Source organism: Atractosteus spatula, chromosome 1 (assembly GCF_055471065.1).
Source record: "Atractosteus spatula isolate fAtrSpa1 chromosome 1, fAtrSpa1.hap1, whole genome shotgun sequence".
Taxonomy (NCBI): domain Eukaryota; kingdom Metazoa; phylum Chordata; class Actinopteri; order Semionotiformes; family Lepisosteidae; genus Atractosteus; species Atractosteus spatula.
Genome location: NC_142706.1, coordinates 65575716 through 65600677, shown reverse-complemented (window position 1 = coordinate 65600677; position 24962 = coordinate 65575716). Strand labels below are relative to the sequence as shown.

The window sequence follows — 24962 nt, the reverse complement described above, 5'->3', positions numbered from 1 at the left end:
AAAAATTATCCTTTGCTGCATAAATTACTGAAAATCTACATTGCACCAAGGAGGATACAGTAGCAACTCTCAACTCTGACCAGAGATTTGAGGAAACAAAAGGTGCAACTGTTCAACTAAAAGGTTATTGTTCAATCTGCTGCAACAATACTCCCATCTATAGCAATTTAAATGCTAATAAAAATGAAAGAATGCAGCATCCTTCTTACTCAGAGCCTGTACAGTATGATACATGTTTAGTAAAAGTTTTTTTGTGAAATTTATATTTTTTTTCACAAACTTAACATAAAAAGAACACAAATATAGCACCGGGGTAACACCCTCCAGGTTTCTACCAAAAAAAAACATCAAATAGTCAAAAAAGTTAGATAGGTCCCACAGAAGTACTGTACAATAAGAATTTGCGTCCACTGCTGCACTCTGTTACTTAACCTTCGTGCCTAAGACACCATACAGCGGTGGCTCTGTGGCTAAGGATCTGCGCCTGTGGCTGGAAGGTTGCTGGTTCAAATCCTGTGGCCGGCAGAGGAATCCTACTCTGTTGGGCCCCTGAGCAAGGCCCTTAACCCCAACTGCTCCAGGGCCGCTGTACAATGGCTGACCCTGTGCTCTGACCCCAAGCTTCTCTCCTTGTCTGTGTGTCTGTGTCTCATGGAGAGCAAGTTGGGGTATGTGAAAATATGAATTCCTAATGCAAGAAATTGTAGAGGGGCTAATAAAGTGATGTGTGTTAGTAGAGAGCTCCATTAATGTACAATATAACATTTCCCTCCAACCCCTAACATTCACCTAAGTATAATCAGTGATGTACTGTACTCCTCTGTTAGATTCTACCAAAAGCACATGCATGTGAAACAAGTACTGTGCATGTCAACAACTGCAGTCCAAGCCCCTGTTGTTTCATTCCATGGCAGTGTGGATTGTTTTTTCTGTCTCCTCATTTTAATTTTGGTGTGAGCCCTCTTTTTTCTCCATGTGTGTTTTGTGACGTATCTGTATGTTATGCTGTAACACAATAATTTAATACACATAAAGAGGGAGAGAGTGAGATCCAATGAGATCCAAGATGCATAAGAGACATTTGTCTGCTTCGACTTTGACTTATCGCACATACGATTCATAACCGCATTTGTAGATGGATGTACAATTACATGAAACTCAGCAGTCTCTAGCAGGGAGGTAAAAAAATCTTATGTGAATGTTAGAGGGACAAATGCTGAAATAAAATTAATTATCTGAGGTGGAATATTATCTTTCTGCTTTGTCCATTGCTTATTACTCCCAGTATGGATGCCAGTACAGAAATTTGAAAACTCCTGTGTAATACAATGACAAAAGCACCTTTTGTTCAATTCTCAGTTTGAAGAGGATGCAGTCACATAGTAATACATTTTAGAAAACCTACAAGCATCTTTTTGTTTCAAATACCCCTGTATCATGACAAAATCTGTTTTTCTTTCATACCAAATATAAACAGAAACAGACAACAAAAGGCCTGCAAATGTTCCAAGACAAAACAGAAACATTAAGCATGGGAATAAAAAATAAAATACAGTGTTGTAGAGGAAAATAAATATCCTAAATGAATAAAGAATACATAGATATACCCAAGAGAAAATGAAGAGAAAAAGAACTGTGACAGAAATGAAATCCTCAGTCTTTCTGTTAACCAGACTACCATCCCAGTTGATTCCACCCTAGGTAACTAAAAGTCATTCTTAAGGCATTCTTAGAATATTTCAGTGGTGTGGTGTCATATAGGAAAGGGGGCAAAATACCACATCTGTCATTTTAATTAGAATGAACACACATTGAGATGAATGTGCTGTTTTGCATATGGGTGCTGCAGTAGAATTTTATCACAACAAGCATCCTGATAATAAAGGATTTCAAGGTCACTGAAACAAATGACATTTTGTGGACTACTTGGCTTGGAGGTGGGTTTTTCTATCCCATTCTGGTAATCTTTCACAACACTTTTTCAAAATATGTCACCATGTTGAACAAGTGCAATTCCACTGTGTTCTACGATACTTTTATTTAAAAATAAAATGCCCTGCCATGTTTTAGCTTCATACTGTAAATTAATATTTGCTTAGAACGTACTGTGCATATATTCTGTATGCTGTACTGTATATACAATGTACGTTTGCATAGATACAGACAGATGTGTACAAATAGTATACAGTTCTACTTTATTATTGTTGAACCTAGGGAACACTTTTCTTTGACACTAATTCTGCTGGTTGCAAAATACTTTAAAAAATACATTTTAAAAATATTTTTTGTTTAAACTACAGTAAGATTAGTATCTTCTAATTACTTTCTCAGTCTAAGGGAGTTGGGAAAGTGATAACTTTTAGATAATTACCTGTTTATTTTGTGTGTCTGTTTATGAATCAAAACTCCCCTCAGATAACTTCATTTAGATTCTTTGCTCTAATTAGCAGGGAACCAACACACCTACAGTATGTGATTTCCACATATGCACCTACTGTTTGTTCATACAACACAACTAAGGAAGATTTCTATGACAATTCCATAATTTGGTCAAGATTATGAAGGAAAAGAGATGTATTCTAATTGGAAGCCTGAAAGCCAGAGTTTGAAGAGATGCCACTATCTGGAATGAATCCAGATAAGGAAAGGTTTTGATCACTATGATCATCACAAGGGAAGCAATCACTGGAAGGAGTGTTTTTAAAGATCTATTCAATAAAGAATTCATGATTCAAGATTCAATGATAGTACAGTATTTCAATTCCAACCCAAAACACCCCATCAGAGATTGCACAGGACCTCCGACAACACTTAAAGGGATTATAAAAGACATCACACAAATGAAGAACAACAAAACAGCAGGGGGTGATGAAATTCCCTTAAAAATCATTTTAAATCTCGTTGGACAAGAAATAACACATCTTCACACCCTTATTATACAGATCTAAAACGAAGAGGAAATCCTAAATTATTTCAAGAATGCCAAGGTCATGACAATCTTTTAAAAAGGAGACATGTCAAGAGAGATTTTCCTCACCTGTCTATCACCAGCATCATCAGTACTAAATATCATTACAGAAATTCTCCTTAGCCATCTCATATCTTGATGATGATCTTCCCCCAGAATCCCAGCCTGAGTTCCTCAAGTAATCCTCAGCAATATATCAACTATAGACAACAGTGTGGAGCGCAGGTTAAGCCTCTGGATTCATAAATGGAAGATTGTGGATTCACATCCTACACGGGATACTGCTGTATTACCCTATAGCAAAGAACTTCATTCAAGTTGATCAAGTAAAATGACCAGCAAACATAACTTACAAACAGCAATTGATATGGATAAAATAGTCAACTGAATAAATTAATAATACTGTGCCTTTAAATCCCATTTAGGAGTAAAACAAGTGTACATCATTCTATATTCTCTATTTTCAGTAACTGTGATGACTATATTCCATTTCATTACAAAGCATCCTGCTGCAGTGCAGCTGACTTATTGAATGCTGCTACAGGTTCACTTGAGCTCTTGCTGAATTTTCCAAAGCCTGCCTCAGCAATAAAGAGAATATAATCCCTTATACAAACATGGAAACAGTTCTGAGGAAACTGCTGCAAATACTGTATCAACTTTGGTGTAGAATGATCCCGCTGCTCTGTGGGACTGGCAGTGGACTGGGAGTTGTATAGAAGAACCCACTTGTTGGGTGAGAGGCAGCTGAGACCTGGGGAATTGCAGCCACAGTGGGGAGCTGCTCAGGCAGCATGCAGTCAGGAGAGCAGAGCGTTGCAGTGCACAGGCAGACTAGAGCTGCAAAGCTGCTGGTGGGATGGTGGCATAGCATGAGGGTTTCCAAGCTGAGATCGTAGGCAGGCAGCCAGAGATGCAGCTGCACAGCCAGGAAACCACACAGCTGAGTTGGAGACAGGCAGAAGCACAAGGTGTACTCCAAGTGGGATGGTCAAGCAGGTTAGAGGTCGAAGCACTGCAGAGGATTGGACAAGTTCAGGTAACTTGGGGAGCGTAACCAGGAAGGTTGAGAGAACAAGTCAGAGTCAGGCAACGAAAAATTCAAAAACACGGACGGACATCTTCAAAGCACAGAGAGAACAAAGCTAGAGAATACAGAGGCTCAGAGTCCACACTCTATATCAGAGCCCAGAGCAGAGTCTGAGATGGTAATCCAGCTCTCCTGTCAATTCGTGTCTATTGCAACTGGCGCTGAGTGACAGGTGGGTGGAACAGGTGCTAGCTCACCCAACAGAGCAACAGCTGGGTTAAGTCTGATATGGTGTTTTTTAATCCAGATAAATAAACCTATTGGCCTAACCATATCATGTTCATGCATATTTAGAAACTGTACACCATGTCACATCATTCGAAGACACAACAGGAATCGCCAGGCTGTCAATCACTAATGTCAGTCATTCATTTTCTAATGACTGGGGGGGTAGCAAAATTTAGGAGCGCTTAACTGGATTCATTAAAAAGTGTATTGTTTAGAAGAATTTGTGTAGCTATCTGTGGGCTAAAACCAGGGTAAGACACAAACAATCAAAGAGTGTTCCTGATGATTCATTTTTTGGTAAATCATTAAAGTTGGAGTAGAGCTACTGCTCCTCCAGATCAAGAGGAGCAAACTGAGGTGGCTCGGGCATTGGTGAGGATCTCCCCCCGGGGCTTCCTGCTGGAGGTGTACTGGGTGCGACCCACTAGGAAGAGACCCAGGGGCAGAGCCAGGTCACGCTGGAGGTATCATATCTCATGGCTGGCCTGGGAATGCCAACCTTCTACCACTGTGACCCTCACCAGGAGTACTGTAAGCAGTAATGAGGATGCCAAAACACTTAGTATTACCATATTAACACTTGAGAATTGAACTATTTAATAGTTTAATATGAAATGAATATGTTTGAGGGAGGCATGGTGATGCCGTGACACAGTAGTCCACATTGTTGTCGCGCAATGCTGGGGCCCTAGGTTCAGTCCCAGAGAGGGGCTGCTGTCTGCTTTGGTTTGCAGTTTGTAGTTTGTGGGTTTCATCCAGGCGCTGTGGTTTCCTCCCACATTCCAAATCCATACTGCTAGGTTAATTGTGCTCTGGGAAAATTGGCCCTTGTGCTAGTGTGCATGTCTTTGCGCCTGCCCTACAATAGACTGGCGTCTCGTCCTGAGTGTACCCTGCCCCTGCCTTGCGCCTCTTCCTTGCGGGGATAGGCTCCGGCTCTTCCGCAACCCTGAATTGGAAGTGCACTTAGGAAATGGATGGAAGGATGGAGTATGTTTGATGATGCATTGATTCATTCCTTTAATTCAGTACGTCTTCGAGTTTCTGAATGATGATGCTTATGTTTGAGACTGACCATGAGCCTGTTCACCCAGGTATTATAGTCAACACATTTAACCCTGCATTAATTAGCTCTTCTAAACATTAAGTGATTGATCAGTGGTTTGTATTATGAATTTAAAAGGACTAGAGTCATGTTACCAAAGCTTTTTGAGGACAATTTTTTGTATCACATGGTAGGAGAAATGCAGTAACATCTTTGTTCTCTCCCAAAAAGTCACTACAAGAATAGAAATATGGTCATCTGCCATCTTGCTCCCTTATTATCCTTGCTTCATCTAGGCAATCGCACCAGGATACTACAGAAGGAGCTTTTCACAGATAAGAGAAAAAGCAAAGATAAAGAAATATAACATCAATATGACCTCCAGTGAGATTTTGGCCCTTAACTGAACCAGAAAAAAAGAAGAATATCCAGGAAGAAGCCCAGCTTTGAAATTGAAAAGTTGTCAGAATAAGAACAAGGAAACAAAGCAAGAGTGTCAAGGAGAGAGCTTGCCATTACTTAGTGCACAACCACATACCTCCCAAGAAAAGACCTGCTCAACCAGCAAGAGATAGTGGAACCCACATTTTTCTATTAAGTTATCTTCTTGCTTGTAAAAGACAATCACTCTTGACCGTGAATGATAGTGACCAAATGTACAGTATGTGCAATAGATGGCCAATTAATAAGAGTAAATATAAAATATTACCTTCCAAAATGTGATATTTTCATAGGTTTTGGAGAGGGAAAATACCAGTAAATACTACAGCATGTGAAGTATGTTCTTTTATAACAGGAAATGTTGTTCTTAATATGGTGATGATATGGATAGTTTTAATTTTTATTATAAAATAGGATATGAATAGGTGTCCACAGTGTCAGTATACTGTAATACAGTACAGTGTGTATTTAGTGTCAGACAAACTCTCTGTGCTCAGTGTTTAATTTATTAGAGAAAAAATAAAATTCAAATGACTTAGAATTAAAATGTAGAAAAAACATGCATGATAATTTATATGAATTATATTTGCATTTTGTGTAAACAGCTTCTACAATTCTATGGTCAGATGTGCATATTTTATCCCATCAAGGTAAACCATCAGTGGCTTGTGCAGATAAGTGGTCTGTTACTTTTCCCTTGGGTGTATTCAGCTGTGTGATATTAACATGTGCTACTAAAGATAGTCATAAACACCTGTTTTCATTCACTAATTGACTGATTTGGGAGAATATATGCATGCAACAGTAAGCTGCCATAGAATGCTGGAACTGTTAAGCACAAAAAGTTAATTACAGGATAATAAAATACAGGGTATTATAATAAAAAATCATATTTATATAGTATAGCCTATGGAAGTCATTTTATTCTTCCTTGCCTTTTGTTTTTTAATCCTATAAATAGTCAAGGTGTTATGTATTGTATATAGAAAAAATGCAACAGCTTTCATACAATAAAAATAAATTAACTTCTCTCACTTTTTATCAAATTTCTAGCTCTGGACCCCACCAGAGATCCCTGCTTAAAGGTTAAATGTAGCCGTCATAAAGTGTGTGTGGCCCAGGACTACCAAACAGCAAATTGCGTTAGTCAAAGAAGGATGACACACAGGTAAAAAAACATTTTTCATACACTAGTTAATTTGTTAGCTGTCTGATTTACTTAGCCCTATCCAGTTTACTAGCAAAGAGGCCATTTTCATTTTTTGTGTTTTTGTGTGTGTGAAAATGATTTACTGAGCATCTGAAAATATCTTTTTAGCTATTTTTATGACCAAAATAAAATATTTTTTAAACTAATTTTGAAATTCCACTCATGAGTTGAAAGAATTGACTTATACAATGTTTAAAGTCACTTGATTGTACTGGTCTTTCAGCATTAATCAATCACAAATGTCAAAACAAAATTAACATCCTTTATTTTCTAACACATGTACAGTATATAAATATAGTTTATATGTTTCTTTTGATGATCATTATAATTATTATCATTTTAATTTTGAGGAAATTTTCAAAAATAAATAATTCTGACAAATAATTATAAAAACTAAATACAAAATGGGAAGATGTGGCAAATACTGCACCTGTTATATTGAAATTATATTTTGTTTTAATGCAGTAAAGAATTCAATTGAGAGAGATAGCATGTTGGAGGCTATGCTATAAATATATGCTATAGAAGGTGGAGAGACTTCTAGTCACTGTTCAAAGGAATTGTTGTCACGTACAGTTCTTTCCGGGCCCTATGCAGACGACACGATCCGGAATTGTGAAGATACACTAGGGAGAAAGTCATGCAGGAAAGGGTCTGGATACAGGGGGGCGTGTCCAAGGTGAGCAGGTGTCCTGGGGAAGTGAGTCCGGGCGAACAAACAAAGCCAAAGTCCAAACGGGGAATCCAAACGGAAGAGTAGAGTCCAAGGCCAGGAGATCCATCCAAGGGTTAAAAGCATGAGCCGGGTCGGGACTGGCAGGGCAGGGAATCAGGAACAAAAGGTTAAAACCATAACGGAGCCAGACGCAGCAGGACCCTGGGCTCTCACGAAGCAGAGTTCAATGAGGAACCAGGAGTGAAGTCCGCATCTGGCTTTTAAGGGGGAGCGGGAATAGGGAACAGGTGCAGACAATGGGAGAAAACAAGGAAGGGCTGGAGCGCCCTTAAGAGGAGGGGTTAGCGATCGTGACGTTTGTTTTACCATCTTTAGGATTATGCCATGCCTAAATTAAATCATACATAAGTAACACTTATCTTTTAATACATATCTGCAAACATATACAGTACATTTATCAAATGTGAAATAATAATTTCAACACTATTCATACGCAATCATACATGAAGAGCAATAAGTTGCAAGCATGGGTGATTTTGTGTATTTTTCTCCCTGTTGCTTCTTATTTGGATTTGTGCAAACTATGAATTTTCCAGAAAGCATTTGACAAGATTGACTCATTATTAAACCTAAAGCTTTAAAAAATAATGGTTCAACATGCAATAGGAAAACTAGCTTCAGGATAGGATACACAGAGTAATAGTAAGAGCTCGATCATCATATGGAGTGAAGCCCCACAGAGCTTGTGCCTGGAGTACTGCTCTTCCATATACAGGTATATATTGGGAATGAATGTTAATTAGCTCTTAACATGTTACAGTGCTGAGCCACTGACAGATCTTTCACCTTTATTAGGGTTCATCAGCATTGCATGCTAAACCACATAGAGCAAGACTGCGGTCTGTGTCTGCAGAGACAGTAGAAACAACAGTAGAGACAATAGAGAAGAATTAGAATCTCATTTAAATGGTTTGGCTCCCAGTATAATGAAATAATAAGTTTATATTAATTCGAATAATGCAAGCTTTACTTTAAGAAACTAGAGAGTAAACTAGAGAGTTCACAGAATTCCTAAATATTTCAGTGTATTTGTGATAAATTTGCTAACGATATATGTGGGAATAGTCAAAAAGTAAGGATTTAGGAATTCTAAACTACACATAAATATAAAAAATGTAGTTATGCAAGAAAAATGTGAGATAGTTCTGGGAAGTACAGAAATAAAAATACGTTATCCTGGTCCAGGAGAGCCAATATGTCTGTGGGTTTTTATTGCTACTCAGCTCTTTTCAAGCCACAACTAGCAGGTTACTGGTTTAACTGGACTTTTGGTGTCCATTAAGTGTTCACAGTCAGTGAAATATACATTGACCGCTATTTTTATTTGAAATGTGATTAGATTAACCATGCCTATCCATTTATCTAGTATCAGATTCTCAATCCCTTTAGAGCTGTGGGTAAAGTTAATCCTTTATAGCACATTTCAATGATGCAGTTTCCTTACAGTGGTGACTGTGTTGCCAACTTTGCAATATGCTTTCCTGTTCTTTGAAATAAACTGTGGAAAAACTGTAAATACCAATGTGCAAATTAATCAATGAACATTATATAGAGTATATGTGCATAAAATCTATAATATATATCTATATTGCATATATATCAATATGCAAATAATATATATATTTAATAATATATAAAGGAACATATAATAACATATGTACCTTTAGCTACTGTATATGCCAGATATTAAAGTAATATCTAAACTGCTCTACTGACCTTGTTTTCAGAAAGGACTCAATATAAATGTGCCTTGCATCTGCAATAGTGCCTGTCTGTTGTCTGTCAGACAGTGTTGTTAAGCCTGTCAGGCACTATTGCAGATTCAAGGTTGTGACAGGACATATGGACAAGACCAAATTTTAAACCTACCAGTTCCAGATGGATGTTTGCTCTTTTATTGCTTTAAACTTAAACTTAAATGTGTTTCATCAATATATGTGCCAGATAGAGACAAAAACAATAGTCACTTGAATAAACTCATTTGGAATTACTTTTTTCCATTCCAAGTTCACTAAAAGCAATAAAAACCTACAGTATGTTGGTCAGACTGTTACTTAGACAATAAATGACAGTATACTTAGAAATATTAATAATAATTCACAAATTGGAAAGAAATGGATGAAAAAGACTCAATACTCTGTGATTTCAGTGTAGTTCTCCATGATTTTGGCTAAGGTCCCCACTGATGTTAATTCTTTACAGCTGTAAAAGCGCCATCCAGACCTGATCAGTTAAATCGATCATCAGCAGAAGACTGTCTATTTGAAAAAGAAAAGCAGTAAACAACAAAGTCAGAGGTGTCTTTTTATTTATCACAAATTGAAAAGTACAAAATGTGTAATGTGTAAACATTAGGAACATTTTAAGAACATCTTTTTTTTAGTTCTACCAAATAAATGCCTCAGGATAGTTCATATAACCCTCTTCAGGATTATAAATTAATAATGAGCACCGGTGCCATACATACTGTACAGCCCCTGATGAGAGTAATTAATAAATTATCACACCTACAGATGGGTCTCAAGACTTTATTATATACAGTAACTAAATAGAAGTAACAAAGAGCAATCATTAATACATCCCTGGCTTACACAGAAAAATCAAGATGTAAGCTTCTGTATTTTGTGTACTAGTACAAACACACAAAAACAAATATATTTATATATGTAATAATGCAATTTATTATTTCTTTAGGAGTTCCTTTCCCTTAAATACTTACCTCACCCTTCACTCCGGGCTGAGCTACTGAGTGTTTGCTACCTCATGGTTTCTTTAAGCCAGTTTTCTTTTTTCTCAACATTTTTTGCACTTGCTTACTTATTTCAGCACTTTCCCCGTACCTTATCACTACTGCTCTGGAGCCCTGAGTGTAGGGTTTATTTCTGTATCTCTTTTTTTTCTTTTTTGGCTCTTCTTTTTCTTTTGTCGTGGTGTTTTCCACCTCACCACCGCCTGAGCCTTGCTTGTGAGCTCTCGGTCAGACGCAACTGTTTTTGACCTCACCACATCATTACATTCTTGTAATACGATCATATTTACTCTCACAACCCTTATGAAGAGCATTTTCCTATGTTTTGGAGATACTACACAGATGTCTAGGTGATATTGGAAAGCACTATGTATAGTTAGATTATGAAAACTCTTTTGGTATTGATATTGTATTGATTGTATATTTGTGGAAAATGCTGTCCTTGTTATTTATGCCACCATTTTGTGCAACAGATGTTACAAATACACAATACAAATGTCTCTTGCCTGGAGTCTTATCTGTCCATCAAGAGGAAAGGACATGTGGAGCTTAGAATATTTAATCTGGCGCTTATGGAGTAGCAAGTTAATTTGGTCTAGATTTTTTTTGGTGTAAGATTATTAATGTGCTGTTCCACAGCATGGCTAATTTTAGGCCCGTTTTTTAAACTTTCCTGGGGAAAACTGCAGTTTTGTTTATTTTTCACTTTTTTTTTCTTTCAGTAGAGACCTTTCAGAAAAAAATGGGCTCTATTGTTTTGATTGGCCAATATTGTTTTGTGATTTCTTTGAGCTCTCTTAGACTTATAGCCAAGTAACCAATAACCAGTGGGTTAGTCACAGGTTAGATAGCCAGGAAGAAACCATTGTTCGTTAATAAAAACATTACCACCCATCTCAACATCACCAAAGAGCTATCTACAGTACTACTGGAAGAATCTTTTCTCGACAAATGAGTCAAAAGTTGAAATTTTTGGCCACAGTGAAAACTGACTTGTGTAACAAAAAACCAAACACTGCCCCCCCACAGAAGAACTCCATTAAGCACGGAGATGAAAGTATCTTGGTTTGAGGCTACTTTGCTATCTCAGAACCTGGATGGCTTGCCCATCATTGACAGAACAATGAATTGGATGTTTTATCAGCAAATTCTGGAAGACATTGTTGATAGGTGGCACTTGTGATGTGTTAGATATTAGTGAGATGGTAGCTTCATTTAATCTACTGCTTCTTTAAATCTACTCAATAAAGAATACGAAATTATGTAACTAATTTATTAATTAATTTTATTGTGCATTCTGGATGACATGCTTTATGTTAAATCCAGTGATTTCAAGTATCTATAAGTCTTGAGGCACAAAATTTCAGACTGTAAAAGTCAGTATTTGGTTGCATATCCCTTTTTGGCAGTAATTGTATGAAGTCTACAGCCCATTATGCTCCACAAAATCTTATGTGTCCACTTGAGAAGCTTTGTGAAGCTTTTACTGCAGCCAGTTTGAGCTTTTGCATATTCTTTGGGAATATTTCACCTCCATTTTATTACTTCAGCATATAAAATGCATGCTCAATTGGACTTATTTCTTGATATTGACTTGACCTCAGTCTAAGAGTTTCCACTTTTTTCTCATGATGAACCTCCTTAGTTGCCTTGGTCGTTGTAATGCTGCATGACAAAACATCACCCAATAAGTTTGGAAGCATTTGCTGTTACATAAGCAGACAAAATGTTTATTAACTTCTGAATTCATTTTTCTGCTGCCATTAGTTACATTATCAATAGTCGAGTGACCCAGTTCTAGAGGCAACCATGCATGTCCTTCAGGCTGTGACATTGCCTCCACTGTGCTTCAGATTTTAAAGTTAAAAACGAATCTCTCCTGTTTGATTTCGGTTCCAGTACTCATTTGTTGACATTTTATTGCCTCTCAGTGTAGATTTTCTATAAAGCATCTGTAAATATAAATATATTAGAAAGGGCATATTTAAGATTATGTTCTGCACTAGATTCTTCTGTAATATTTGCTTGTTTGGTTACATTTCAATCTTTAAATGTGTAGTCCAATTATTAAAATTTTGGCAGGAAGAAATGGACTGTAATTCCTTGCCAAGAAAGTGAATGGATGGCAAACAAGGGTCTGTGAAGTGATTTGAGTGTATAATGTTGGATTCTGGACCAAGAAAATCTGGCAGCATAGCACAAGTAATTCTGATTGGACTGTGTCTCTCTTCTACCTCTTCAACGGATAATTTGTGTAAATTACTCCAGTTTAATGCGCTAAAACTGTTACAGTCTGAACTGGCAAAAACAATGGCCAGATTACAAGATGGCCTAATTTTTCTTCACATACTTTTCAAAGTTACCCTTGTAATGCAAGGATGTCTGTAAACTATCTAGATTTATATTCTCAGCTATTAGTATATAAGACAAAATGTATGTTAAACGTGAACTGTGAGGAAGAAACAGTACATATTTTCACTCATCAGCATGGTGTTTATGGATCAGAATACATTTCCTTGCAGCTTTGATAAAAAAGACAGTCATCTGTCATGCACATCTATTGTTTCATCGATTTTCCAATACACAAGCGTGTTTAAATCTCATAATACTACCATGATGGTGTTGAGTAATGGCTGTGATAACATATCACTGAAAATTGACACAAGACTGTCCATCACAGTGACCTAGAGCAGAACAACTGTGTTGAAATAATAACCTGTGTAAATCTGAGCATTAGAATCAATACTTATGAAATGTCGTCTTTTGTTGTATTTCAGCAAAAACATGTAATCTCTTAATTTTTACTTGTTATATTTAACTAATAATATTCTATATATGATCATTTTATTATCATATCTGTTTTTTATGTGCACTGCTTGATCCCCTGTATAACCAGTGATTGTAAAGTTAGATTTCACTATTAAAAAACTATCACTTTTATATACTAAGAGATTAAATTATTGAAAACCTGGTTTTGTAAAATAGTATTAAGTATTTATGTGTTCTTGCTGGTAGTGTTTTATGATTTATGGAATTTATAAAATCTAAGAATTCCTGAAACCTCTGTTTTCAGTAACAAACTGGTATGTGACTAATAACACTACAAACATGTACTTTAAGGTTATTCAATAATGGCCAAGTAGGATATGCTGCACTAACAAAATTGATATTTTAAATATTTAAGAGATGAACAGCTCCGGTTTCCTCCCACAATGCAAAGACACATTGCCAGGTTAATTGGTGTCTCAAAATGGCCACCAATGCGTCTGCGAATTAATGTATGAATGTACAGTGTTCTCCAAAAGTATTGGTATTCTGAAGTCTAAACTGGAATTTTTGCATGAACTCTAATAACAATCATTTCTCATAAAAAAACAACTCCTCAGTATGTTATTTTCAAATAAAGTCCATTCAGACCTCTTAACCTTTTCATGTCAATTCACATGCTAGCATGGAACTGCTTTATCACGAAGGAGTGAAAGTATTGGCTGACATGTGTGAGCATCCTATCAACCTGCAGTGCCTTGACTTCAGTTCTGTATTTGAAAGTCAAAATGAAAATTCTCTTGAAGTCAGGCAATTTTGAAGCTGAAAGAAAGGGAAAAGTCAATCAGAACCACAACATAGAAACAGGACTCACCAAAATTAATGATTTGTAATGTGCTGAAGATGAAAGAAACCATACAGTAAGTACTGTATGATTATGATTCAGCCAAGACTGGGTCAGCCAAGAAAAACATCTGTTGTTGATGACAGAAAAAGTGTCAGAGCTGTCAAGGAAAACCCTAAGAAATTATCAGTGAAACCACCAACAAGCACCAGAGTGAAGGTATACAAATCCACAGTTCACAGAGAATGAGAAAACAGAATCAAAAGCAGTGTACTGCAAGTTGTAAACCTTGTTGTAGAATGGAAAATCCAGACTATAATTTTCTCAGTATTACAAAGTTGGGTTAGGAGAGTGTTGGAGTAAGAGATATTCAGAAGAATGGTAGAAGTAATGTCATGCTTTGGAAAACTTGCTTCCCTCTGGAACTGGCTTACTCATATTTATGATAAAATAAATCCTAATTAATTTTGTAGACATTCTGTAGAAGCTTGTTTTCACTTTGATTTAGAATGTCTGTGTCAAACAGTGACAAAACATCCCAATCGCAAATGTGAAACCCCCTACTGTAAAATGTGAAAAGGTCCAAGGGGGGTGAATTCCATGTAATTTGTAGAGAACCTCTGATTACTTAAATCTAAGTGTTTTTGTAATTATAAATCTGTCTGTTTTGGTGAATATTTTTTACTTTTGAGATTAAATTAAGCCAAAGATATATAATTAAGATGTTTAATATAAATTAAAGCAGTCAGTGGTGACTTCTCTTTCACCTTATTTAAATTACTGTCTTTACATACTTTGTTTAGTTATTAACTTTACACAGATTAGATTAAATCATTAGATTAAGGGTCACTTCACTTCATTCTGAACAGCTAGTTTAGTTGCAAACAAAATATACTGATTGTACTCTCAGTCTGTTTGGCAAATGGTTTTGAACACAAACAAAATCAGAATTAAGGACTTTTAATTAAGGATTTTTCCTTGTAAATAGGAAATAAACCATATGATAACGGCTCTGGGATAAATGTTTACCTGGCATTACGGCTAATGCATTATGCAGTCCTATACAGGGTAACAACATGGGCAAGACAGAAGACTTTTAGAAAAATGGTCGGACATTCAAATTCAAATGTTGAAATCCATAATACAGTAAACTCTCGGTTTAACGATCTTCGCTTTAACAGACTTCAGATTTAACGGTCAAAACACACTGAAGGAGAATATGGTCTGCACAATCAGAAATGCTGAACTTGCCCACAATACAGACACAATAAAATAATAAAATAATAAATAACATCCTTGGTACAGCATACCTTTAAACAGACCTAAAAGGCATGGATATCAGTGATGCCCTGTAGGGTAGAGCAATTGGTTTAGAGTATACGAAAATAGGAGGAACCTACAGTACTGTACATGTGTTTTGTTTCCTCACTGGGTTTACTAGTGTTGAGCTGGAGTAACGCTGTACTGTATGTGTTTGTGTATCAGACTTCTACCTGTTCTCCCTTATTTGTACTACAGGCAGTTGAAGTAAAGAAAGTTAACTTCACAAAGTGAGGCTGTCGTTATTGTGGATATAACCATGCTTGTAGCTGGGAGTACGCAAATTGCTTACCATTGGTATTGTTTCTGTTTTGACTGCCTTAGCTTTTTTTACAAAACAATTTTTTAAAATTAAACTGAAATGCAAACAACATGTAAAAAAAAAACATAAAAACATAAAAATCAAGGTAAAACTACTACACAAGTTTAAAATTAGGAATATTGATGTTACCCAAAAAGGGTAGGCCAATGTCCTGTGGTGGGTGATGTTTGTGTTTTGTACACTATGTTTTAACAAATGTTGTACAGTATATAAAACATTAAATAGCTTGTTTATTTATAACAGAAATGAGCAATTGTCATTGTGTTGATGGCAATTATTAAGAAAAAAGGCAAACAATTTAGAAACTATATACTGTGTGGTGTATATATATATACTTCTTTTCTCATAAAATAGTGTGTTTATGAGCTAACAAAAGACATTCGCAATTAATGGACACTCAGCAATAATGAGTGTTATTTTGTCCGTATTAGTCTGTTAACCTGAGATCAAAAGTATTTTCTGTTTTTTTCCTCAGAAGCTGCAGTAAATGTGTCATTGGTTGTGTAAAAGTGTCAACATTCTTAATATGAGGGCCTATTAATTCTGGTTGATGAGGAACAAATCTTTCTGACATTAGAAATAAAAACATTGTTTTTATTGTTGTTTCATAATTTTAAGAAACAAAGATGCTTTTGTTTGAAAGCCTGTAACAGCAATGTGCTTCATAATTAATTCATTTTAATTGAAGAAAAAAAACAGCTGTGAGGCCTGTTCTTTGGTACTGTATATAGCCTGTTTAAACTGATTTTCATAACTCCCTAATATTTCCTCAAGTGTGCTCCAGTAGTATACTGTACTGTAGATATTTCTGCTGAATACTGACAGACATTTAGGTGGGTGTTGAAAAAGTGTTTTGAAACCCTGTTTCAATTTCTAGCAATCATTTTATTTTTTTCTACGAATGTGCTTTCTTCCAGTCTCCCTAATAAAAATGGATAACCTTGTAAACAAAATCTAACAGAGCCCCCTAAGATCTCGGTTTTATTTATTTTTTCATGTTAAAATGCACTGCTTGAAAACAAGCTGAACATCAGTCAAGAAAAAGAGTGAACTTTCCTGAACCACACACACCAAAAAAATGTTTTCACCAAAATGTATTTTCTGTTTAGAAGCTACAGGATCTTTGCTATTTCAGTCTGTTTCTCGAACTTACATATTACAAATTCTAGCTCTCTAGCTTTGAAGTTTAAGTTGCCAAAGTTAAGAATGATCTGCATGTCCTGCAGGAAAATGACAAAACTTTATTTGTGAGTCTAGTGTTGTAAACTGACCTCCTAAAGCATTTCCTGAATATTTTATGTGAGGAAAGTATTCAACAGCCTATAAAAGAACTCAATTATCAAGAATAAATGATAAGCTTATTTTGAGCCTGGCCAAAGTACTGTACTGTATGTGCAAGTAGCTAATTAGCCTACCATGTGTTCCAGCCTTGGGTATTAAAACATACCTGACGCATTTCTGGTAATATTAAATAAAACAGAGCAACCATCTGTCTCTCTTTTAGTATGCATGCTCACACTTTTAATCCAGTGGCATCTCTAGTGTTCACCAAGTACAGCTTTGCATCATGACAGAATTCTCTTACCCAGCATACCACTCTTTGTGTCCTCCTCCAACAGTATCCAGGCCTGCCTGCTCTTCTATTCATTTTCTAAATCCTTTTTATTTCAGAGAGCCAGCGTTGCTCAATATTTAAACCAATACTCCTTGATTTAAGACTTAAGATTTTTATAGAGGCCCTGCCCTTTTTACCTCCTCTGAGAATCCTCTTTGACTTCAATCTGCTTAAGTCGTGATGACATTTTGAAGTTGATATTTTCCTTTCCTGCTGTCTACACACGGAAGCCACTTTTTTCATTAATATCACTGTCTTTCACTTATTGTTCAGAGTTCAGTAATTTTTTTCGCCGGTTAAATTTGCCTATAAACCGATGTCTGTAACTAAATGTAAAACTCTTAACTACTCAGGTCACACATTCTAATGCTATATCATTCTTTTTATTCCTCAGCTGTGTAAATATTAAAAGGGCTGTCAAACAGCTTAGCCAGAAACTTACATCTCAACTGTGTAAAAAAAAAATAAAAACTAATGTGAAAATATAAACTTTGCAGGTGCTGATATAGCTTTGTCAAATGGGCAAGAGTGATTTTGATTTCTTTCTCTCTCTTATCCAGTATGAAAGAAGGGGTGCTTACACAGAAGCCAGGATCTTCAAAATGCAAGCAATGTTCATTTGTCCATCCTTCTCCGGTTTGTGGAACAGACGGCCATACCTACTCCACAAAGGTGAATAAAGATGCGGCATAGTCGCAAAATACAGAAAATATCATTGAAACCATTAAATTAAAGAGAGGCTATGTGCCACGTTTACATATACAGTGGAGCAAATATTGTATTACTCTATATAGTTCGATTTTCTATACAACATTTAACATGTTTTATGCATCAGGCAAATAGTCTCTCCAGGGTATTGTAAAGTGTTATTTAAAATGTTATACTTGAGCTTCATTTTTCTTCTAGTGTGAAGGTTATACATTTAGTTTTAAAAATATGCTTTGACCATTTTTGGACCAAACCATGGAGACAGAATTCATCAAAACTGGAATGTCAGCTGGATTGGTAAACTAGACTGAATTTTGAGCATTGGTCTACATTAAGACACATAAAGCACAAGTTCCTAAAGAAGGTTTAGGAGAACAAGACCTGATTCCTGCCGGTTTGGAGGTATAAATACAGGTTTCTAGACCATTGTTTCCCAGCATTTGTCATTTTAACATACCTCCATTCTCTCCAGCTGCTCCCCAATGCAAGAGGCTCGTGATTTGTAGATAGAAGGGGGTTTAAACTTCCTTGTCCTTATGGCCAGGAGCAAACATGGATCCTCAAATCGCATGGATTGAAGAGAAAATCTCAAGACTCTTTCTGCATCTGCATTACTGGGCTTTGTGGAATAAGTGCAAAATGAATTGCAGCTGTAATCCTGCTATATTATGACTAACATGGCTGTAAACTCTGGATAAGTGGGGACAATAGTGACAAATAAAGTGGTGTATGTCAAGAATGATGTTAACCGGTCTTTCTGCACCTGCAATCAGATTAGCACTGTGACAGAGTGCAAATGAATATGAATGAAGAATAAAGATAGGGAACTGGCAGAACCCAGTTAGAATGCAATGTACAAAAATGGAAATAAGATGAACATGAATGGAGAACAAGTACTACAATGACATAACATATTCCTCCCTATTATTCACAGATGCGGTATAGGTCAAACATGATGGACATATGGAATAATAATATAACTAAATTCTGTTGGAAGTAAATACAGTATGGCTCTCCATATTAATATCGCATTTTAGACCTGGCTGGTCAATCACTAGATGACTTGAATGCCTTGTCTTTGTTGTGTAACTTTATATATTTCTTGGTCCAAAGTGAGATTTGTCCGTCTGCTAATATTTAAAAGGAACTTTCCCTTGTAATAGACCAATATGTGACCTGCAAATACAAAAAATTCAGTCCCTGTACAGAAAACAGGTGTCCTAAAGAAGTTAAACTATTTACCATTCACCAAACCCTTGCGTGCAAATCTAAATAATGCACTGCATTTCCTATACTAACTATACACGGAACAATTCCAAAGATTGCTATCTGTCCACATTATGGAACATACTGTATACTGTACAGTATTCCAATTAAAGCCAATTTTCAATTTAGGATTAGGTGTGGTTTACCTACCTTGATTTAAATTCTACTTATTATTTATTTATAATACTTTCTAGGTGGTTTTACTACCTGCAGTACGTTACACTAATCTACATTGAATGTCATCTCCCATGTGTTTGCCCAGTTGTGAATTTTATCTACAGTATTTTTTCACATCCTTTGCTTCTTCTACAGTGTTTGCTGATACTCCTATTTGGTGTCGTCTACAAACTTCAGTAATGAACTTCCTAATCTGGAATATAAATCAGTGAAATAAAGGAGAACAGTGGTTGTAGTACAGATTCCTGTAGTACTACACAAATTTATCCTTTTTGCATAATAATAAAAGTTGCATCAACATAACAGCTTTTTTCCCTTTTCATTTAACATCATTCATTTGTGTAATTTGAAGTTCACCTTCTTCAAATACTGCATTTAGTGAAGATTATATTCAAAATGAATAAGCTGTGCAAATTAAAGTAAGATGGGACTGTATGATCAGGATACTATACTGTAAGGAAGAGGATAGCTGTTTGAGTGGATGCTGGTGTTTGAAGATATGGGTATACATTTGAAGCATTTTAACTAGACTAAAGTCACAAACAATGGGATAATTCCTGAAGAAAATACTGGCCAATGCCTTTTTGCAGTTTATGTGTATATTTTGTTTTGTATGGAAGAAGTTCTTTTTGGATCCAGAAGTTACCATGTGAATTGTGCTGCAGTTATTTTAACATGCTGTATAAAAACAAAAAAAGACCAATTATTTGCACTGACAACCTTTATATGGGTAGGACCGTAAGATTTAATTGAGCTTAAAAGATGGAAAATAACAGTCTTAAATGAGAATGTGTACTGTAAATAAAAATCATATTTTGTAAAAAAAACAAATGAATAGAATACAATTAAAAATAGAAATCCTGACGAGATTTCTTTTTCAGATTGTAACATTTATTTATTAACGTTAATGATTTTAACCATTAACATTCTCTCAGAAAATGTAGGCTTTTCTTTTGATCCTGTACATATTGTACATTTCAAGGACTTTAATGTACAGTACATGTTTATATTTTCCTCTTCCTTTTTTTTTCACTTCTGTGACCTTGATGTAAACCAGGCATGTTTAATCCAGGTCCTGGAGGGTCTGTGTGTTTGTGGGATTTCATTCCAACTCAATCCTTAACAAACTAAACCTGTTTCTGGCTTACCTGGACAAATTTAACAGCTTCTCGTAGCTCTTCAGCCAGTTGCAGCTTTAAAGAGACTTTGACACCCCTGATGTAAACAATGTAATTTGTGTACATTATGTATTATATACAGTACAGTAAATGTATCAGTATATACCACTATGAGAAATACTTGCTTGTTTTATATATGTTAATATGTTATCAAATATTTGCTCAAGCATATGTGATGTTTTTAAGAGGATAAGCCTGATGTCCCTAGAACAATTCTTTTCTCAGCTTTGTTATATGATGGGAAATATTGTTTCCTAGAGACTCTCAGCTTACTGTTTTTCTGCTTTATGTACAACAAATTTCATCAGCTTCCATTTGACATTAATGATTCTGATATAAAGGGTCAGGCCAAATGAGCACTGGAGTGATTCTTAAGAAGAGTTACTACCAGTAGGATTATCACTAACTTAAAGGATTTAAAAATACATTTATTCCTCTGGTGCACATTTATTGGCTTAAGGCTGGACTATTGCTTCTGCTGTCAGAAGTATACTCTATCATCTTTCTAATAGATGGTGTATGAGAGAGATTTTACCCATGAGCCTGCCTATGAGCTGTCTATGTGCCAGTGAAAAATGGTTTAAAAGATCAGACAGGAACCACTTTGTTCCGATTTCTAATGGCAGTTGAGGATGGGGGACAGTCATTTTATGAAAGGATTATCATTTTCCATGTCATGACTTCAATCTCAAAAATACATATGGCAGAGAAAAAGGCTCTAAATTGCCTTTACCTGTGGGATACAAATGTTGACACAAGAGTGCTGTGTTATTTCATCTCAATGACTTACGAAGTTATAAAGGAAACAAAACAGCTCTTGCAGATTATTAAAGCCGTTTACTGATACTGAGAATATAGTATTTTAAAATTGCTGGCTGCTGCTCTGCTTCTCTGCTTCTCGAAGGACACATCTCCACTTACTGTACCATGTATCCATTTAAAGCTGCTGATGTTTAAATCATTTTCTTTTTGTGACATTACCTATCTGACCATCACACATTGCCTTTAGATAGTGTCATTAAAAGTGTAAATTTATACATTTAAAAAACTCTAAATTAAGCAAGATGAGTTATAGCACCAAGAGCAGACCTAGTGTTTATACTTTCTGTCCTATATGAGACTGATAAAGTAATTAAAAAGTGTAAATAATAATTTTTTTAATCAAATTTTGTTTTTCATTAATGAAGCCCTAATGTTGTGTTGCGTGGTGTGACTTCTGTCAAGAGATTGATTTGAAATAAAAACAGCACCCAAAGCAAGTGAATGGTAATGATTTTTTTTATTTTAATTTACAATTCCAACAGATTGGGAAGTGAAATTTGCTGACAAAGCATGAACCATTTAAAACGATATACTGTGAAGAAAAAGTGGATGCATACTCTGTAATTCATAGTAATTTTTTATACACTGTAAATATTTCAGCTCAAAAATGCCTTCATCAGGATAAACACATTTGGTATCACACATTTTCTATCACTTAACATTAATTAGTTGAAAAACTTGCCATGTAAAAAAAAAAATACAGTATTTCCTCATTAAAGAATAAAGTTGTGAGGTATTTAATTACTGTATGTTAGAAATCTGCCAAAAATAAACCATTAAGACATCCAGACAAATGTGAACCACTAAAATCCCCTTTAAGTCAGTAGTGTTCAATACCTGGAAGTCCTGAAAAACCGTAATGACTGCAGGTCTTCATTCCACCTCTTCTGTAAATGACCAAATTGATCCTATCATTGGGATATCTGAACCAACTTAACACTTTTCAAGGGTTATCAGCTGCTGATGTTTTAAAAGAGCCTAGAGAGGGTTTTTGCTGTAGTGATTGGACATCTGGCAGTTGGGAGAAGAAAAAAAAAATCCCATAGCATAAAATGTTTAGCATCCTGCAGCAGTACCCCTTTTTATAAAATAATTTTCCCCAAGGATTGTGCTTAGGCCAGTAATCACTATTAGGAGTTATAATTTCATAAACAAATAAATGTGAAACAAATATTGCATGAGACTGATAAAACTGGTCTTTCGCTAGTTTTCAGTGCTAATGTCCATTAAAAAATAATGTACATAGTACACCAAAATGCTGCAACTGAAATATTGATAGAATAAAAATAAGTAAGGTATGTTTTAAAAATGGATTCTACTACATGTATTAAATTTCTGGAACACAAGCATTTCTACAGTCATGGTATTCATATCTTTTGTTTTACTTTCATAGGTACAGTACTGTATATTCTAATAGTCATTAAATTAATTTGTATTAAAGATTTACTGGTGTGATGAATTATAAAAAGCTAATTACATTCTTTTTTTCATGCGGTCCTACACACAATCGTGGAGAGATGATGGTGTAAAACGTAAAATAAATGCTAACTACTACTACTTCTAATGAAACCAAATCTTTTGCAAGCCCCTGAGGACTGACTTGGAAATCTCTTTCAATGATTTGTTCAGTGACAGTCAGCCTTGTCTAAAATTATTACTGGCTGGTAACATACCACATGTGCAGTTTTAATAATACTAACCTGAATACCTCATAGGACTATATACTATGTTTACATAGTGTATATATAGCCTTGAATGCCTCACGACTTTTTTTACTGGTTGTAAATAGTAGCCTGGACTGGTATCCCATCCAGCGAGAGAGTAGCCATACAGTACAGTATCTGCTTGGTCCTGCCTTGCATCCCTCACCACCATTAGCAGTTTCCTGATAATATAAACTTTACATGGATAAATCCAAAGTACTAACAAGCTTTAGGAATGTGTGTAAAATATTTAAGTTATTCAAATATTATTGAATAAAAAATGCAGAATAAATGCATTGTCTCCAGAACTGAATATTCTTTTTTATGAGAGAGTTATTTTTTTTGTGTATTAAACAAACAAGTGTTCTGGCAGTACATGAAGCGTGTATCTTGCTCTCATTGATCCCAATAAGAATGATCACATTCATTATTTCCCTCATTTAAACAATTACATATGAAATTGTAATGTATTATAATGTCAAAAATCAAAGTTATCAAAAATTGCTTCCCTTTTCAGATTATTTATAAACTTGTTTTATAAAAAACACTTGCAATACTCTATGAAGATTTCCCTGTCTGCATGAACAGGTTTTATTTTTGTGATTAAAGTACCATAGAAAAACTTTTTGGTTACCAATAAGTTATAAAGTCCAACAATTCAGTTAGAATTCACAGTCAGATGCAACCATTCCGTATTGCTTTTCTAGTTAACACTTTTTTTTCTTTCTTATTTTGTCTTTTAGTGCAAGTTGGAATACCAAGCATGTATTTCAGGGAAACAGATCTCAATGAAGTGTCCTGGGTATTGTCCCTGCCTTTCAAATAAGTCAAAGAATAAAGTGGAAAAGAAGAGTAAGTACTAATAAGCACTTATTCTTCTGCTGTGTTTGTGTATCTCCCTAAGGTGATTTTCTGTAATAATATGTAATAAAACATTAGGAACTTAATTGGTAATTGTAAAATTATATAGTCCAATAAAGTTTTAGTGCCTAGTTGTAAAAATAACTCTTAAGGTAGTTTTAAGGTAAATTTTGCAGTTTATACAATTGGACCTTTAATGCATTTACAGTAGCCTGTAATCATTTTAATAGTTTAAATTTAAAAATTAAAATAATTTATTTTAACTATGAATTTGTGGGTAGAATTATAGGGAAATGTACAGTAAATGGTACTTAAATTCTAGTATTGTATGCATTAATCATTTGCTTATGAACTTGCTCAAATATTTCCATCATCCTGTTCCTATGGCTGGTGACAGTGGAAGCTACCCTTTACAGTGAGACCTGTAAGAAATTATGTGTTAATGATTAATAATATTACCCTAGAAAATATAATGAAGGTTACAGTATCAAAACCAGAGACTAAGCATTTAAGAAAGCTATGTGAAATTTCACAAGAAGACATTCAAAAGCTGGAAACACTGGAAAAAATGTGTAGCGTAAATGCTGCACAGGGAGGAAATAATTTGAGATCTTTGTTCAAGGAGAGGAAAAATCCAAGTCTAGAGAAAGATGCAATCTGGGATGTACAGTACTGAATGTGACTGTCAGGAATTTTCTGATAATTCCTGCTATTTGGTATCATGAGAAATTATTGGTCAGGATTTCCTCGCTTTTGCAAATAAATCTTCCTCCTTCTTGCAGGTGTCAGTGTTTCATTTTGTATTGTAAAACCTGTGACACACAATGTCAAAGAAAAGAAATATTTTATCTTATTTCCCTATGCTTTTCTGTCTGTTCAACAGTATACAGATTTTACAGTAATGTGTGGTGAC

The 24962-nt window shown here is 35.4% G+C and overlaps 1 protein-coding gene across 1 annotated transcript in view; it reads left to right on the top strand.

The window, feature by feature from the left end:
• Positions 1–24962, top strand: part of spock3 (SPARC (osteonectin), cwcv and kazal like domains proteoglycan 3) — a 106138-nt gene that overhangs the window by 51599 nt on the left and 29577 nt on the right. Inside the window, exons 4-6 of the mRNA XM_088917703.1 lie at positions 6826–6940; positions 17895–18006; positions 23932–24040. Of these exons, the coding sequence (XP_088773829.1) occupies positions 6826–6940; positions 17895–18006; positions 23932–24040 (336 nt within the window). The remainder of the gene's footprint in view (positions 1–6825; positions 6941–17894; positions 18007–23931; positions 24041–24962) is intronic.